This window comes from Arvicanthis niloticus, chromosome 16 (genome assembly GCF_011762505.2).
Source record: "Arvicanthis niloticus isolate mArvNil1 chromosome 16, mArvNil1.pat.X, whole genome shotgun sequence".
In the NCBI taxonomy this organism is placed as follows: Eukaryota; Metazoa; Chordata; class Mammalia; order Rodentia; family Muridae; genus Arvicanthis; species Arvicanthis niloticus.
In genome coordinates, this window is record NC_047673.1 from 64580152 (window position 1) to 64598165 (window position 18014).

The following is an 18014-nucleotide window of genomic DNA, read 5'->3' on the forward strand; positions in this document are numbered from 1 at the left end:
GGATAATGGTCTCTTTGCTCAGAGTAGCCATTATTTCAGTAAATATGCTTTATTGTTGTTTTTAATGTATTTGGTCTTGAATTTTAGCATCTACTGGTTAGCGCTCTTGAAGGTATTCTGTAACTCCTGGAGAGTCCTTTGTTCCTTTTCTCTTTCCCTTTTGTTCTTTAATGAAAGCACACAAGAATCAGAACTGATTTCTTCAATGAGGAGCATTGTTGCTGGAGGAGCCTATAGCAATCTTCATCTTCTTGTTTGTTTGTTTTCTCAAAAATATTATTTTTAGTTCTGTGTCAGAAATTTTGTTTTCTTTGTATATTATTTATCTGTATGGGCTTGTAGTTCATTGGACTTTAAAGAAATTATTCTAAACATTGTCATTTCTTAGATTTCCTTTTTGGGGGGTTCCATTGATAAAATTTTGTTAATTTCTTTTAAAAATGTCTTGTTTTTATGCTTTCTGGTTGTTCATGTTTTCTTGTGTCACTGTTTAGCTCATTAGTGTAGACAGTCTACCTTTAAATGACCCTGGGCAGGCTCAGTTTGATTAATTATTGTGGTTCTTCCCTTTCTGCTTTGTGTTGTGACTGGACAGCTGCTCAGTCTCTATAATTCTGGTTGGGCCAGGACACAAGGGAAACACCCCAGCCAGAAGCTACCATTGTTTTAGTTTGGCAGTTCAGCGGCATTAGTTAATAGACACAGGCTTAATAGAGATTCTTTGTGTGTAACTAAGTAGCAGTATGCTATACCCTAGTTGTCAGATATGAGCATCTATGTACACATACAGTTCATATTGCTTTCATTCTGACAGAGTCAAAATTAAAATCATGAATCATATTTGGGGGTGTATATGCGTACATCTTTTCAGTGGTGAACATTCTTAATATTCTTTTATCTTTTCATGTTTTTATTTCACCTTCATTTCTAAAGGACATGCTGTTGCTGTATACAGACTTGTGAATTAGCAATTTATTTCAGCATAGTGGAAATTGACATTTGTCTTTGGTCTCCATTGCTTCTGGTGATAAGTCTGCCATCATCACTAAGCTGTCTCCTCCTCCTTGTTTCTATTATAGGCTCCTCTCCATTTTGTTTAACCAGACTTATTATGATATAGATGCCAGTTGTCTCTGCATATATTTTTAGTGTATTTGATGGACTTCCTAAGTCTGTGTGATTCTGTGTGTTTTCATGTTTAAGAATGTTCATTCTTTAACCTTTAGCCTGCAATGCTTTTCTTTTTAAATTTTTTATTGGACATTTTATTTACATTTCAGATGTTATCTCATTTCCCCACCCCCCCTCCACCCAGGAACCCCCTATTCCATTTCCCCTCCTTCTGCTTCTATGAGGGTGTGCCAACACCCACCCACCAAACCACCCACTTGAACCTCCCTGCCCTCGAATTCCCCCACACTGGGGTATCCAGCCTTCACAGGACCAAGGACCTCCTCTCCCACCTATGATCAACAAAGACATTCTTTCCTACATATAGAGCTCGAGTAATGGGTCTCTCCCTATGTGCTCCCAGGCTGGTGTTTAGACCCTGGGTGCTCTGGTTAGTTGGTATTGTTGCTTTCCCAATGGGGCTGCAAAACCTTTTAGCTCCTTCAGTCTTCTCTCTGACTCCTTCATTGGGAATCCCATGATCAGAACAATGGTTAGCTGTGAGCACCAACCTCTGTATATGTGAGGGTCTGCCAGAGCTCTAAGGAGACAGCTATATCAGGCTCCTGTCAGCATGCACTTCCTGGAATCCACATTAGTGTCTATCTTTGGTGACTGTACATGGAATAGATACCCAGGTGGAACAGTTTCCAGAAACCCCTCCTTCAGTTTCTGTCCCACATTTTGTCTCCATATTTGCTGCCATGAATATTTTGTTACCCCTTTTGAGAAGGACCGAAGCACCCACACATTGATTTTCTTCTTCATGAGCTTCCTATGGTCTGTGAGTTGTATCTTGGGTATTTTGAGCTTCTGGGCTAATATCCAATTATCACTATGTGTGTTCTTTTTTGATTGGATTACCTCACTCAGGACGATATTTTCTAGTTCCATCCATTTACCTAAGAATTTCTCAAATTCATCATTTTAATAGCTGAGTAATATTCCATTGTGTAAATGTACCACATATTTTGTATTCATTCTTCTGTTGAAGGAAATCTGGGTTCTTTCCAGCTTCTGGCTATTACAAATAAGGCTGCTATGAACATAGTGGAGCATGTATCCTTGTTATATGTTGGAGCATCTTCTAGGTATATACCCAGGAGTTATCTAGCTGGATCCTCAGGTAATGCTATGTCCAACTTTCTGAGGAACCACCAGACTGATTTCCATGTGGTTGTACCAGCTTGCAATCCCACCAACAATGGAGGAGTGTTCCTTTTTCTCCACATTCCTGCCAGTATCTGCTGTCATCTGAGTTAATCTTAGCCATTCTGACTGGTGTGAAGTGGAATCTCAGGGTTCTTTTGATTTGCATTTCCCTGATGATTAAGGATGTTGAACATTTCTTTAGGTGCTTCTCAGCCATTCAAGTTTCCTCAGTTGAGAATTCTTTGTTTAGCTCTGTACCACATTTTTAATAGGGTTATTTGGTTGTCTGGAGTCTAATTTCTTGAGTTTTTTGTATATATTGGATATTATCCCTCTATCAAATGTAGGATTGGTAAAGATCTTTTCCCAATCTGTTGGTTGCCATTTTGTCCTATTGACAGTGTCCTTTGCCTTACAGAAGCTTTGCAATTTTTTGAAGTCCCAGTTGTCAATTCTTGATCTTAGAGCATAAGCCATTGGTGTTCTATTCAGGAAGTTTTCTCTTGTGCCTAGGTATTCGAGGGTCTTCCCCACCTTCTCTTCTATTAGTTTCAGTGTATCTGGTTTTCTGTGAAGGTCCTTTATCCACTTGGACTTGAGCTTTATACAAGGAGATAAGAATGGATCAATTTGCATTCTTCTACATGCTGACTTCCAATTGAACCAGCACCATTTGTTGAAAATGTCCTTTTTCCAATAGATGGTTTTAGCTCCTTTGTCAAAGATCAAGTGACCATAGGTCTGTGGATTCATTTTTGGGTCTTTAATTCTATTCCATTGATCTTCCTGCCTGTCTCAGTACCAATACCATGTAGTTTGGGTTTTTTTTTTTTTTTGTTTTTTTTTTTTGTTTTTTTTTTTTTTTTATCACTATTGCTCTGTAGCACAGTTTGAGGTCAGGGATGATGATTCCCCCAGAAGTTCTTTTATTGTTGAGAATAGTTTTTGCTATCCTAGGTTTTTTGTTATTACAAAGGAATTTGCAAATTGTTCTTTCTATTTCTATGAAGAATTGAATTGGAATTTTGATGGGGATTGCATTAAATCTATAGATTGCTCTGTAGTGCAGCTTGAGGTCAGGGATGGTAATTACCCTAGACGTTTTTTCTTTCTTTATTTTTTTTTTGGATATTTTATTTACATTTTAGATGTTATCCCTTTACCCCATAACCTCCTCTCCTAGGAACGCCGTATCCCATTCTGCCTCCTCCTACTTCTGTGAGGATGTGCCCCTAACTACCCCTCAACTGCAACCTCCCCACCCTCAAATTCCACCATACTGGGTGTCTAGCCTTCATGGGACCAAGGATTTCCTCTCCCACCTATGCCCGATAAAGCCATCCTCAGCTACATATACAGCTGGAGCCATGGGACCATCCCTATGTGCTCCCAGGCTGGTGGTTTATACCCTGGGGAGCTCTGGTTAGTTGATATTGTTGCTTTCCTCATGGGGCCACAAACCCTTTCAGCTCCTTCAGTCTTCTAACTCTTCCATTGGGAACCACTTGATAAGTTCAATTGTTAGCTGTGAGCATCTGCCTCTAAATATGTCAGACTCTGGCAGACCTCTAAGGAGACAGCTGTTGGGGGCCGACTTTTAGCAGAAAGCGGCTATCAGCTTTGCAGCCATCTTGAGCCATATACCCTGACATGAGACTTGTTTACAATAGCCTACAACAGCTGAGCACACTCTGATAACATCTTGCTTTAGATACCCAGGACTTTCCTTGAGTGTGTGAGATTAAAGGTGTGTGACATTAAAGGTGTGTGAAATTAAAGGTGTGTGACTTAAGAGTGTGACTTAGAGATCAGATTTAGAGACAAGACCTAAGGGCATGATTAAAGGCGTGACCTGAAGTCGTGGCTTAGAAGGGAGACATATAAAAGACAGAGAAAGCAACAGATTACTTGACATTAGGTAGAAGACTCTTGGCTCTAGAAAGAACAATTTGGAGTAACAGAGATTCAGACACTAGGAGTAGGAGTAGACATTAGACACTCGGAAGAGAACAGATTGAGTACAACTAGGAACTAGGAGGAGTACAACTAGGAACTAGGAACTAGGAACTAGGAACTAGGAACTCAAGACTTGGGACTTAGACTAGGAAGAGAGACTGAAGAATAAACGGGATTGAAACACACTCTGTCTTGTTTCCATTCTTTGAGTCCGTCCTCACTCTCTTTCTTGCTGGACCCCGACCCACGGACCAGAGCAGCAGCTTGGGCCGGGATACAGTGGCCACTAAACATGGAGTGGAGAGGGCCTCAACATTTTAGGCTGCCCAAGTGGGCCAGCTTAGGCCCCAACATTTTTGGTGCCCAACGTTGGGCTAGTGCAGTTCTCAACATTTTTTGGTGCCTGGACGTGAACTAGTGTAGTTCTCAACAGACAGCTATGTCAGGCTCCTGTCAGCATGCACTTCCTGACATCCACATCAGCATCTACCTTTGGTGACTGCACATGGGATGGATACCCAGGTGAAATGGTCTCCAGATGGCCCCTCCTTCTGTTTCTGTCCCACACTTTGTCTCCATATTTGCTCCCTTGAGTATTTTGTTACTCCTAAGAAAAACTGAAGCACTCACACTGGGTCTTTTATTGTTGAGAACAGTTCTTGCAATCCTGGGTTTTTTGTTATTCCAAATGAATTTGCAAATTGTGCTTTCTATCTCTATGAAGAATTGATTTGGAATTTTGATGGGTATTGCATTGAATCTGTAGATTGCTTTTGGCAAGATGGCAATTTTTACTAAATTATTCCTGCCAATCCAGGAGCATGGGAGAACTTTCCATCGTCTGAGATCTTAGATTTCTCTCTTCAGAGACTTGAAGTTCTTGTTGGACAGATCTTTTACTTGATTGGTTAGATTCAGACCAAGGTATTTTATATTATTTGTGACTATTGTGAAGAGTGTCATTTTCCTAATTTCTTTCTCAGCCTGTTTATTTTTTGAGTAGAGGAAGGCTACTGATTTGTTTGAGTTGATTATATATTAAGCTACTTTGCTGAAGTTGTTTATAAGGTTTAGGAGTTCTGTGGTGAAAGTTTTGGGTCACTTAAGTATACTATCATATCATTTGCAAATAGTGATATTTTGACTTCTTCCTTTTCTAGTTGTATCTCTTTGACTTCCTTTTTTGTCTAATTGCTCTGGCTAGGAATTCCAGTACTATAATGAATAGGTTAGGGAGAGAGTGGACAGCCTTGTCTAGTCCCTGATTTTAGTGGGATTGCTTTAAATTTCTTTCCATTTAGTTTGATGTCGACTACTTGCTTGTTGTTTATCGGTTTTATTATGTTTAGGTATGGGCCTTGAATTCCTGATCTTTCCAAGAATTTTATCATGAAGTGATGTTGAATTATGTCAAATTCTTTCTCAGCATCTAGTGAGATGTGTTTTTTTTTTTTCTTTGAGTTTGTTTATAAGTGGATTACATTGATGGATTTCCAAATAATTAAACCATCCTTGCATTTCTGGAATAAATCCTACTTGATCATGATGGATGATTGTTTTGATGTGTTCTTGGATTCAGTTTGCCAGAATTTTGTATTGCATCAATATTCATAAGGGAGATTGGTCTGAAGTTCTATTTCTTTGTTGTATCTTTGTGTGGTTTATGTATGAGTATAATTGCGGTTTCATAGAACAAATTGGGTGGTGTTCTTTCTGTTTTTATTTTGTGAAATAGTTTGAAGAGAATTGGTATTAGGTCTTCCTTGAAGGTTTGATAGAATTCTGTACTATTACCATCTGTTTCTGGCCTTTTATTTGTTGGGAAGACTTTTAATGACTGCTGCTATTTCTTTAGGGGTTATGAAAGTGTTTAGGTCTGCTCCTGTTTTAACTTTGGTACTTTGTATCTATCTAGAAAATTGTCCATTTCAACCCGATTTTTCAGTTTTGTTGAGTATATGCTTTTGTAGTTGGATCTGATGATTTTTTTTTTTTAATTTTCTCAGTTTCTGTTATGTCACCCTTTTTAGTTCTGATTTTATTAGTTTGGAAACTGTCTCTGTGCCCTCTGATTAATCTGGCTAAGGGTTTATCTATCTTGTTGATATTCTCAAAGAACCAGCTTTTTGTTTTGTTGATACTTTGTTAGTTCTTTTTGTTTCTACTTGATTGATTTCAGCCCTGAGTTTGGTTATTTCCTGCTGTCTGCTCCTCTTGGGTGTATTTGCTTTTTTGTTGTTCTAAATCTTTCAGCTGTGCTGTCAAATTGCTAGTATATGGTCTCTCCAATTTCTATTTGTAAGCACTTAGAGCTATGAGCTTTCCTCTTAGTACTGCTTTCATTGTGTCCCATAAGTTTTGGTATGACGAGACTTCATTTTCATTAAATTTTAAAATGTCTTTGATTTCATTCTTCATTTCTTTCTTGACCAACTCATCATTGAATAGAGCATTGTTCAGTTTCCACTTGCTTGTGGTCTTTCTATTGTTTTTGTTATTATTGAAGAGCAGCCTTAGTCCATGGTGATCTGATAGGATGCATGGGATTGTTTCAATTTTCTTGTGTCTGTTGAGGTCTGTTTTGTGACCAATTATATGGTCTATTTTGGAGAAGGTACCATGAGGTGCTGAGAAAAAAGATATATTCTTTTGCTTTTGGATGAAATGTTCTATAGATATCTGTTAAATCCATTTGGTTCATAACTTCTGTTAATTTCACTGTGTCTCTGTTTAGTTTCTGTTTCTATGATCTGTTCATAGATGAGAGTGGGGTGTTAAAATCCCCCACTATTATTGTGTGAGGTGCAATGTGTTCTCTGAGCTACACATTGTGTAGCTCACATAGTGAAGGTTCTTTTATGAATGTGGATACCCTTGCATTTGGAGCATAGAAGTTCCCAATTGGTAGTTCATCTTGGTAGATTTTTCCTTTGATGGGTATGAAGTGTCCTTGCTTATCTTTTTTTATAACTTTTGGTTGAAAGTCTATTTTATTCGATATTAGAATGGCTACTCCAGCTCGTTTCTTGGGACCATTTGCTTGGAAAATTGTTTTCCATCCTTTTACTCTGAGGTAGTGTCTGTCTTTGTCACTGAGGTGTATTTCCTATATGCTGCAAAATTCTGGGTCCTGTTTCAATATCCAGTCTTTTAATCTGTGTCTTTTTATTGGGGAATTGAGTCAATTGATGTTAATAGATATTAAGAAAAATGATTGATTCTTCCTGTTATTTTTGTTATTAGAGTTGGAATTATGTTTGTGTAGCTATCATCTTTTGGGTTTGTTGGAAGATTACCTTCTTGCTTTTTCTAGGTTGCAGTTTCCCTCTTTGTATTGGAGTTTTCATCTATTATCCTTTGTAGGGCTGGATTTGTGAGAAGATATTGTGTAAGTTTGGTTTTGTCATGGACTATCTTGGTTTCTCCATTTATATTGATTGAGAGTTTTGCTGGCTATAGTAGTCTGGGCTGGCATTGTGTTCTCTTAGGGTCTGTATGATATTAGTCCAGGATCTTCTGACTTTTATAGTCTCTGATGGGAAGTCTGGTGTAATTCTTATAGGTCTGCCTTTATATGTTACTTGGCCTTTTCCCCTTACTGCTTAGTATTTTTTCTTTGTTTTGTGCATTTGATGTTTTGATTATTATGTGACGGGAGGGATTTCTTTTCTGGTTTAGTCTATTTGGAGTTCTGTAGACCTCTTGTACGTTCATGGGCAACTCTTTTTTTAGTAAAGTGTTCTTCTATAATTTTGTTGAAGATATTTACTGGCCCTTTAAGTTGTGAATCTTCACTTTCATCTATACCTATTATCTTTAGGTTTGGTCTTCTCATTGTGTCCTGAATTTTTTGAATATTTTGAGTTAGGAGCTTTTTGCACTTTTTTTGACAGCTGGGTCAATGTTTTTTATGCTATCTTCTGCACATGAGATTCTTTCTTCTCTCTCTTGTATTCTGTTGGTGATGCTTTTGTCTATGACTCCTGATGTCTTTTCTAGGTTTTCTATCCCTAGGGTAGATTCCCTTTGAGAATTTTTTTATTGTTTTTACTTCCATTTTTAGATCTTGAATGGCTTTTTTTAATTTCTTCACATGTTTGGTTTTTTTTTCTTCTTGCAACTATTTGAGGGATTTTTGTGTTTGCTCTGTAAGGGCTTCTACCTGTTTATCTGTGTTCTCCTGTATTTCTTTAAGGGAGTTATTTATGTCCTTCTTAAAGTCCTCTATCATTATCAAGAGAAGTGATTTTAATTTTGAATCCTGCTTTTCTGGTGTTATGGGGTATCCCAGACTTGCTATGGTGGGCGAACTGGGTTCTAATGATACCAGGTAACTTTGTTTTCTGTTGCTCATTTTCTCAAGCTTGCCTTTTGCTATCTGGGTATCTCTAGTGCTACCTGCACTCACTGTCTCTAACTAGAGCCTGTCTTTCCAGTTATCTTGCTTGTGTCAGAACTCCCCATAGTCCAGATATCTCTGTGATCCTGAGCTCCTGGATGGAAGAGCTCCTGGGACTCAGGCTGCCTCTGGGATCCTGAAATCCTGCTGCTCTGAGTGCAGTGGTTCCTCTGGGATGGCTCATGATATGTTTTCCTCAAGGGACCAGCCCAGCTAGGTGTCTGACCAAATGAGGGGCAGAAGGGGAGTGGTATTCTGGAGGGGCAGGGTTTGGGTGGCTGATGGGTCCTGACTGCCCCAGGCTCCCAGTTGCAGCTCTGGGGCATAGGGTTGTAGGAAAGGGTTCATACCCATTGCTCTGAGTGCAGTGGTTCCTCTAGGATGGCTTAGGGTATGTTGTTTTCACGGGAGCAGACCAGCTAGGTGTCTGCCCAGCCAAAAGGACCTGCAATGCTAATTTTGCACTATTTTCTCAATGTTCTTTTAGTGCTGTGTAAGGCTGACGTGCTGCAGCAATGGTATTTTTCACAAGTTCCTGAAGTTCAGTCCATCATTAAGTTTTTACTTTTTGTCATATTGGATACTTATATTTTTTTTTGTTCATCTATTCAACCCTGTCAGTGAAAAGGGGTGATATCTAGTTTACCAGTTTATGTTCTAGAATTTTCACTTATTTTTTATAATCGTATTTTTAAAATTGTTTTTAAACTTTGATAGCTTCTCATTGAAATTTAGTGATTAAGGGGTAAGCCAGAAAAAGAAAAAAAAAAAAGACACATAAACACTTCTAAATGATAACCCCATGGTCCATCCAGAAATTTCTGCTTTACAGGGTAACTCTTATCTTAATAATAGAGAAAGAAAAACATTAGGAGCTGGAACTTATAAAAATGTTTACATTTTAAAGCCAATTCCAAAGAGAAGTTGGTAGACACTATAGAGACAGTTCAAATAGAAATAAATGTGTCTGTCTAAGAACCATTTGAAAACGCTTGTATTCTCAATAACCAACAGGCAAAATAAAGTAAGACATCATCCAGACACGTTTTCTTAAACCTCCAATCAAGAATTAAATTGGCTTTTTGAAGCCCAGAAAAAAATAATTGTGGAGAATTCAAAGAATTATGGGGAAGAAGCGGTGGTATTGTACTGCCCTGTGAAGGCAATCTGGTACAACCTAATGGAACTGAAGATTCACTGAGCCTGCAATTCAGGAATTCTACCCTTCATGCTATAGTCTCTGCAGACTGCCAAACAACAAACACATTTATAGGTTTAGCACATCTGTCTGCTATCTAAATACAACCCAAGACAAATTGACCTAGACCAGAAGAATTATGCGAATTTTAAAATAATGTTTCAAGCTATTAAACTTTAGAACAATTTGTTTCATGTGAGAAGAGCTGCCCACTCTGTTTCCCTGCTCCCCATTGCTGTATGTGACTCTAAATATAAATACAGTGAACAGAAAACCAATCATATTATCATTATGCAATTAATGTGGAATAATATTTTCCATATGAAGCAATGTGTTTGCCCTTGTTATTCTTCCTGTGCCTTGAGAAAACCAGAAAAACAAGTAGAAAGAAGGAAATATTTCCTTTGCCATTCTCAGAAAGTAGCTGACTGTTTTGTGTGCTATGGCTGTGCTTCTCTCCTGCAAATGGTCCTTGGGGACCTGATATTTCATGGTCACAAAGATAATTTGCTTTGTCTTACTCAACTGAGAGACAGGCTGGTAATGGGAGTTGGTGTGGCTGAAGTGCTCATATTTTAATGTAGTCTTTCCATTTTATAGTTTTTATGACTGCTACTCTTCCATCTCATCCTGTAGCATTCCCCTTGAATTGATTAATTTTAAATAGGAGTTTGCTTTGAGTGAACTCCCACAGCTTTTATTGGCCCACATCCTAATTTCTGTTTCACTTTTGCAGGACTGATCGTTTAGTGTTCCTTAGGATGGGCTCATCACATCCTAACCTCTCAGTAACATGATGTAAAATGTTCTGATAATCTTACAGAGGCTCCTTGTGTATTACATGCTGCTTCTTTTCTCCACTAGCAAGATTCGATGTACCAATTTGATTATATGTCTTAATGTGGGTCTCTTTGTTTTAATATATCATGATAATCAGACACATGAAAGGATGATGAATCTTGAGAACCAACTTCCGTGGATTTAGGATCGCTGTGGAAACAACCTCTGGGCATCCTTTTGAGGAATTTCTCTATGGGGTTGACTGAAGTGGAAAGACATACCCCACATATGAGAAGTACCATTCAATGGCCTAGGATCCTGAACTTCATAGAAAGGAGAGATCAAACTGAGCATGGACATTCATCACTGTTTCCTGACTGTGAATACAATGTGATCAGCCACCTCGTGGTTTTCCTGCCATGACTTACACACCATGATGGGCTGAGCACTGAGCCATGATAAATCAATCCTTCCTTTGTAAGATATTTTGTCCCATCCACAAGTAACCAATGAATGTGGTGATTTGAGACAGAGTACATACTCATAGGTCATATATATGTATATGTACATATATACATATCTATGAATATATATATTATATTCTTCACATGTGTGTGTGTATGTGTGTGTATATTGAAGAAAAAGATTGGAAGAAAAGTAGGTCAGTATTGATTTTAAGAAACAGGATTTTATTTCTCTGTTAGATCTTCTGTTTCTTTATTGGTGCTGTCGTTTTGGCTGCACAACATTTTTCTTAATTTTTCCATCTCTTTTTTTGAGATGTTTAATAATTCTTTTCATACACAGTCTCTAATGACTGACCGCCTTCTGTCTTTGAATAGCCCACAGTTTCCTGTTTCTTGAACATTCCTTTGATTATTTTTATTTCAAATTAGATAATGTGGTAACACAAATCACTCCTTGGTGTTCACTGTTTTGTTGTTGGCCTTGTTTACTTTGATTGGGATGAATTATCTGGGGGCTATCAATCAGACAGACTGTGATGGATTTAAGATTATTTCCGAGCTCACAGCCTTATTGTGGAAATGTGTGAGCTCTTTCTGATTCTTCCCTTGCTTTTACATGCTTGCTTCCAAAAAAATGAAAAGGAGAAAAGAGGGTTATATAAACAAATTATGATCCTTTAAAACACTTAGAATTTACTTCAGCAAGTCAGGGAAGGGAATGTACACGTGAAATACAATGATGATCTCCCCGTTCTGCACTCCTGTATAATGAGTTGTTAGATGCAGTGATCAAACCACAGAGTATCAATGTCTGGAGCATAGGGTTCCTTTCTTTGATTTGTAAGTTGGGTGACCAGATTCACCCAATTTAAAGCTGAATTCTTCTGCTGGAAGTTGCAAACTTGAAACAGATCCAAGAGTCCTAAGAGGTTGCATCAACAAGATTCTGCTACTATTAGGTTTGTCTAAATGATTAATGTGATTTCTGATATTTTATGCTATGTTTTTTTCCAGAACCCCCTGGAAATATTAAGATTTAAAGCTTAAATATTCCATTAAAATATATTTTACTATATTAGCCTTTATATCGTGAAGCATACTTCTAACTAGTGTTTCAAATCCCTTGTCTATTATTTGAGTATCTATGTGTCATCTTGTGGTTGGCATCTACTGATTGTATTTTCCTGAGAGTTGATCTCATTTTCCTGTGCATTTGGTATAATGGATAATTTTATATTGTATTTTAGGCAATACTTATGCATGTATTTCATTATTCTATACACAAAATATAACACTTAAATGAAATCAGTACTCTTTCTGTGGGTTCTTTATATTAAAAAGAAATTTAATTTTTTAAGATACCTGATGTCTAGGATTAGCTTTCAGCAGCAGACTCAGTGAAACACTCTTGTATTTGTATCCCATATTGAAGAACACATTACATCATCAAGAAGCAATTGAAGGTGAAAAGAAAACATGGCAGCAGAGGAGATGGCTGAGTGGATAAACATATTTGCTGTGTAAATGTGAGGTTTAGAGTTCACTAGAACCTGTGTAAATTCAGGACGTGTGCAGCAACCACCTGCAATTCCAGTGCCCAGAAGGCACAGAAGTAGATTGCTAGCTAGAGCTGAGGTCAAGCAGGCTAGTTAGACTAGTCACCTCAGAGAACTTTAGGTTCAATTGAGAAAACCTGCCTCAAGGAATAGGGTGGAGGCTGGTCAGAAAGCACACTTTTCATTAACTTTGGGTTTCTTCATGCATGATCACTCATCTGTAAATGAATTTGCATATATATATATTTATATATTTATTTATATATATTTATTTATATTATATATATATAATATATATATATATATATATATTTCCCCTATGGACACATGTGCCCCAAAACATGTGAACAAGCATATAGCCATACATGTACACTAAATACACTATTTCTAAATATTTTTAAAAAGAATAGCCATTAGATGTAACTGAAAGGTAGTGGAGGATGTCTTTACCCGAATATTTCCTTCAATTAGTTAATTAGACTAATAAGGAAAGTAGTATATAATTTTGATAATTCTATAATAGGACATTGTAATATATCCAGACTTGTATAAATATATATTATAAAGTATCATGAGATATGCATATTATGCGGGTTTTAACATCATAATATAGAGTGTGTGTCTCTGTATGTGTGTGTATATGTGTTGAGTCTGTGTGTTCATTAGTGTATTCCTGACTGAAGCCAAAGATGAATATTGAGATGTCTTCTTTATTTGCTTTCCAACCATCCAGTACAAGTTCAAATGGAAAATAGAAGGCAGGGAATAATACAAATAGTAAAATTTATCATACTAAATAATTATCATGCAATAAGAGAGTACAAAATTAAAATGGCAGTTCTCACCATACTTTGGGGTTTAGCAGGCATTCCTAGGGAAGGAAGAACAAATGTGGGAGGGCGTCCTTCAAGGTCATTAGCAGGACTCACTAGGGAAGATATGAGTGTAACCTATTTGTCTAAGCTGCTATGAATAGGTGATCATGAAACGAGCTTTCCTCTATAGGTAGATAGAGTCATGGACCTTCTTAAGTGTCAGCATGCTCTAGTTGTTAAGATTCCTGGAGCTTAGAGTATGTCTATAGAGTCTAGGAAACAAACCTCAGGAGCCAGGTAGTCCATGGCAGTATTAGAACAACTACGAGTGATCAGAGAGCCTAGGCCACAGTTGTAAGGCTCACACTAAGCCATGCACAATGCATATGCTGTGGGGTAGTGCCAGTCACTCATATGTCCTATGATACTATTACTGCTCGTCAGTACAGAGAGAGAGAGAGTAAAAAAACAAGACAAACAAACAAACAAAACAACAACAACAACAACAAAACAAACAAGCAGACAACTCTGCATAGGATTGGGAAGATAACCTTTTTTTTCTGATGCAGCTTCTCTAGCGCCTCCTACTGGCCAAACCTAATTTTCTGTAAGAAGGGCTCCCCTAGTCCTTCATCTTGGGTAGGTTCCAGAAAATAAATTGGGAGGTGAGCAGCAGTAAGTGGCAGAGATGACAGAGAAAATTGAGATTCAGAGAAATATAGTCTTACTTTGCATGTATGTCATATGTTATTTTGTGGCTCCATGTGATATAACATTGCTATGAAGGGTCTATAGGAGAAGTGAGGGGTTGGGGGCGGGGGGAGGGGGGGGAGAAGTTCCTATACATATGCTTACTCTTGGCATAGCTTCTCTTTGGAAATTTTAAAAACTTTATTGTGGTGGCATACTTATAATAATTAATTTAAATAAAGCTTCCTGAGTAAGTCTTTTTAGTTTTTGTATGTTAATCTGAATAGGCTTAATTTGTGTCTTGCAAATAAGGACATTTGAAGGGCATGCAAATGTTATGTAGAAGAAAGTAATGTTTTAATTTCATTTTGTCATAAATATATGAGAGTTAATCTTTCATAGCATTCCATTACTTACCCTTGGGGACAAAATAATATAGCTAATGTGAATGCCTTCTCATAAATATACTTTCTTTTTGCCAGATGCTTAAATGCCAATGGACTGTTTTAAAGTAGTTGTATTTGATCTCTCTGAAACAGATGGAAGTATTTGTTATACAAACCTTATTTAGAATGTAATCTTTTTTTTTTTTTCTTCCCTGATTGCATATGTTTGGCAGTGAACTTTCCCTTCTAGATGTGAATGAATTCTGGGCAGTCTCCAAGTCTAAACACACCCTAATTTAAAAAACCACAATCCTGAGAGCCCGATTCCTGTTTATCAAGGAATTAAGACTTCGTGAAAACCACAGAGTTACTATATACAGTCTGCTGTAATGAGGTTTTAAAAACAAAACTCTTTATAGTTTATTTAGGTTTATTGAGTATCATTAAGTTCACAAGAGTCAAGTCTTTGCAGTATATAGTTATTTAAATGTATGTCTTGCTTCTGATTCTTAAAATGTACTTCTACTGTGACATGGTGAATTTATGGGGCAAGTAAAAAGGGATTCTGGGGTGTAAAAGGGAGGGTTATTGAGATACATTCCTTTTATTTTTAGTGTATCAAATGACTAACATTACATCTAAATGTATCTAAAATATCCATGAACAACTGTGAGCTAAAAGGTTTTTTTTTTTTTATTTTACTTCATGTTGAGAAAGATGAACAAAAGAATCCTAAGTTGTATTTTTAAAAAATATTAAAAATGAAGCTAAACCTTGGAAGTCAATCCTATTAGAAGTTCAAATGAAGAAAAATGTGAATAAAGATACGGAGGGAACAAATTCTACACCCTTGTGTGATTAACCAGCTCTAATCCAATTTAAAGGACGAGGGGGAGGCGAAGAGGGGAGGCAGGTAGGACAGAAAGAATAAGAAGTCTAAATTTACACTTCTTAGGATTAAATTTCACAGGCATGCTTTATAGTTTCAGTAATCTTCACTTAGGGTGGTACTTGACATACCAGCAAACTTTAATCTGGAAGAGGGCTGGCGTGTGTGTCACATGATACAGCATCCTGAAAAGCGTATATACCCTGTTGCATTAGCGAAAATGAATTGGATTAACCATCTGTGTTCCTCTAGCTTCCTAGAGGAATTTAATTGATTCATGTTTGAAGCATCATTCAGCCATCAGGTTCTTCAAATGAAAATGTATTGACTTTCACAGTGTAGCTATTTTAAAGCCCAACTCTCCTATTTCACTGTTCTGTTGGGTTGGTTCATAAGATCTCTGTAAAGCATGCTCACTTTCACCTGTAAATACACTGAAGGCCAATTGCAGAATTAAAAATGAAAAGCCGTAGACTTTGAATCACTCACTGATTGGTTCCATAGGCTTAATTAAAAAAAAGAAGAAAAAAACAGATGATAGACTTACCGTGTTTATTTTCAGAAACCAAGTGCATTGCCTGAGTTCCTAGGAAATGGGTTAAGCTGACTAACACCGCTGTGGTAGTAACTGGAAAATGGCCGTGGTTGGTCATATCTGCTTTTTCTCTTGTTTTATGTTATGTTAAACTTTGAGAGTTGGTTTTCCTAAGGCACCTTTCTTGAGGGCACTGAGCGTCCCTCATGGTCACCATTTCCTTGGGCAGTCCATTGCTAATTGCTATTTGCAGATATGTGTGCTGTGCAGTTCTCTTTCCGGGCTTTTCAGTGGGGAAGCTGCTCAGTTTTGGCTTTGTTTGTATCTTTGATTTCAGTTCTATATAGTTCTGGCTACTTTACAGTCTTTCCGCTTTCTGCCATCCCCTGGCTGTGCTCAGTTTCGCCAGGCCACTTAGACTATTAATCCTGAGCAGCAGTGAGCAGAACCCTTTCTGAGACTGTCCTCCTAATGAAAGGCCGTCAGTTTCCCTTCCACCCCATCTCCTGGGGACTGTTTCCTTGTGTCAGATGTCTTATGTGTTTACAGTGTGGTACTCCTCTTCTTTTGCATTCTCTGTTCGCTGGTACCCACATGTCTGGCCTGTGTACTGTGCAGATATTCACTTAATCAGCACCCTTAACCTCTCCAACCTCATGAAAATTCCTCCGTTAGTATTATCTGTCCTTGACATTCACTTAAGTGCAACAAAGCCATATACCACGACACATAAGCATTTATGGTATGTGTTTAGCTTACCAGTCCGAACAAATTCCTTTGGATATTATTTGTTTTTAAATACCATGTTTTGGAGCTAAGGAGATGGCTCAATCAGTAAATGCTTCCCAGATAAGCATGAGGACTTGAGATCACATCTGCAGCACCCATGTCAAAAGGCAGGCTTAGCAGTACATGTCCGTAACCCTAGCACTGGGGAGGCAGAATCAAGAGGATCCCTGGAACTCAGTGGCCAGCCAGCCAACCTAGCAGCATTAGCAAGCTATAGCTTCCATGAGGAACTTTGTCTCAAAAACTAAGGTGGAGAACAATCAAGAGAGAGATTCAGTATCAATGTCTCCCTTCCACACTCACATACACACTCACGCAGGAATGCACACATACACAAGAACATGTATATTGAACACATGTATACTACATATGCACATAACATTTTTACAATCATAATTTAAGTATGTGACACCGATCACATGTTCCAGAAAACTAATTCAGGAACTTTGTGGTTAGAATTTTATCTGTATTTGAAATGTCAGATATATGCAGAACATATATTAACCGCTTCCAAGCCAAATTTACCCTGTCATTTTCAAACTACATGCCCTGCCAGTTTCATGTGTGCTCTCCTAGTTCTCCATGTTCTTTCTCTCATTCTCTAGTCCAGTGCTGGTTTCTTCATAATAGTGAATGTGGTTTATCCACGGGAGTACAGACAACCTACTAATAGCCACACCCCTAAAGAAAAATGATCCCAACAGCCCTGGGCCACCATCAATTGCCAAGAGCTCCTTGGCTAGAGGTGGGGGACTCATGAGCTGCACCCACCCATGATGGCATGCTGAGTGGCCTGGTTTCCTGTAGGTTTTGCATAGATAACCTTGGCCTCTGTGAGTTCATAAGCACAACAGCCGTGTCATGCCCAGAAGGTCACATTTCACAGCACACTTCCCCATCTCTGACTCTTGACTCTTTCCACTACTTCTTCTAAATGTTTCCCAAGCTTTGAGCAGAAAGGAGTTGATATAAATGTTCCCTTTAGGGTAGAACACATAAGTAACCACTTATTCCCAGTACTTTGACCAGTTACAAGTCTCTACATTGACTACTGCCCACTGTAAAAGAATGTTAATGGCAGCACTAACTTATGGAATGAATTCTTGACATATCTGCTCTGTGTTGAAAGGCACCTTCTCAGATCATTCTGTCTCTAGCAGCACTCAAGTGGGAAATGGGATGGTGGGAGTCACTGGGCTCTGTAGCTTCTGTGCTTTATATGATTCCTGTTT

General features: G+C 38.0%; 1 protein-coding gene across 2 annotated transcripts in view; it reads left to right on the forward strand.

Annotated features, from left to right (window-relative positions):
- Fmn2 (formin 2) overlaps positions 1 to 18014 on the forward strand; it is a 343084-nt gene that overhangs the window by 176455 nt on the left and 148615 nt on the right. Inside the window, exon 9 of one of the 2 annotated variants that reach the window (XM_076914541.1) lies at positions 10813 to 12427. The exons of the other annotated variant lie outside the window; for it this stretch is intronic. Within the exon in view, the coding sequence (XP_076770656.1) occupies positions 10813 to 10860 (48 nt within the window). The 3' untranslated portion in view covers positions 10861 to 12427. Of the gene's footprint in view, positions 1 to 10812; positions 12428 to 18014 lie in introns of those variants that run through there. 2 annotated transcript variants of the gene reach the window in all.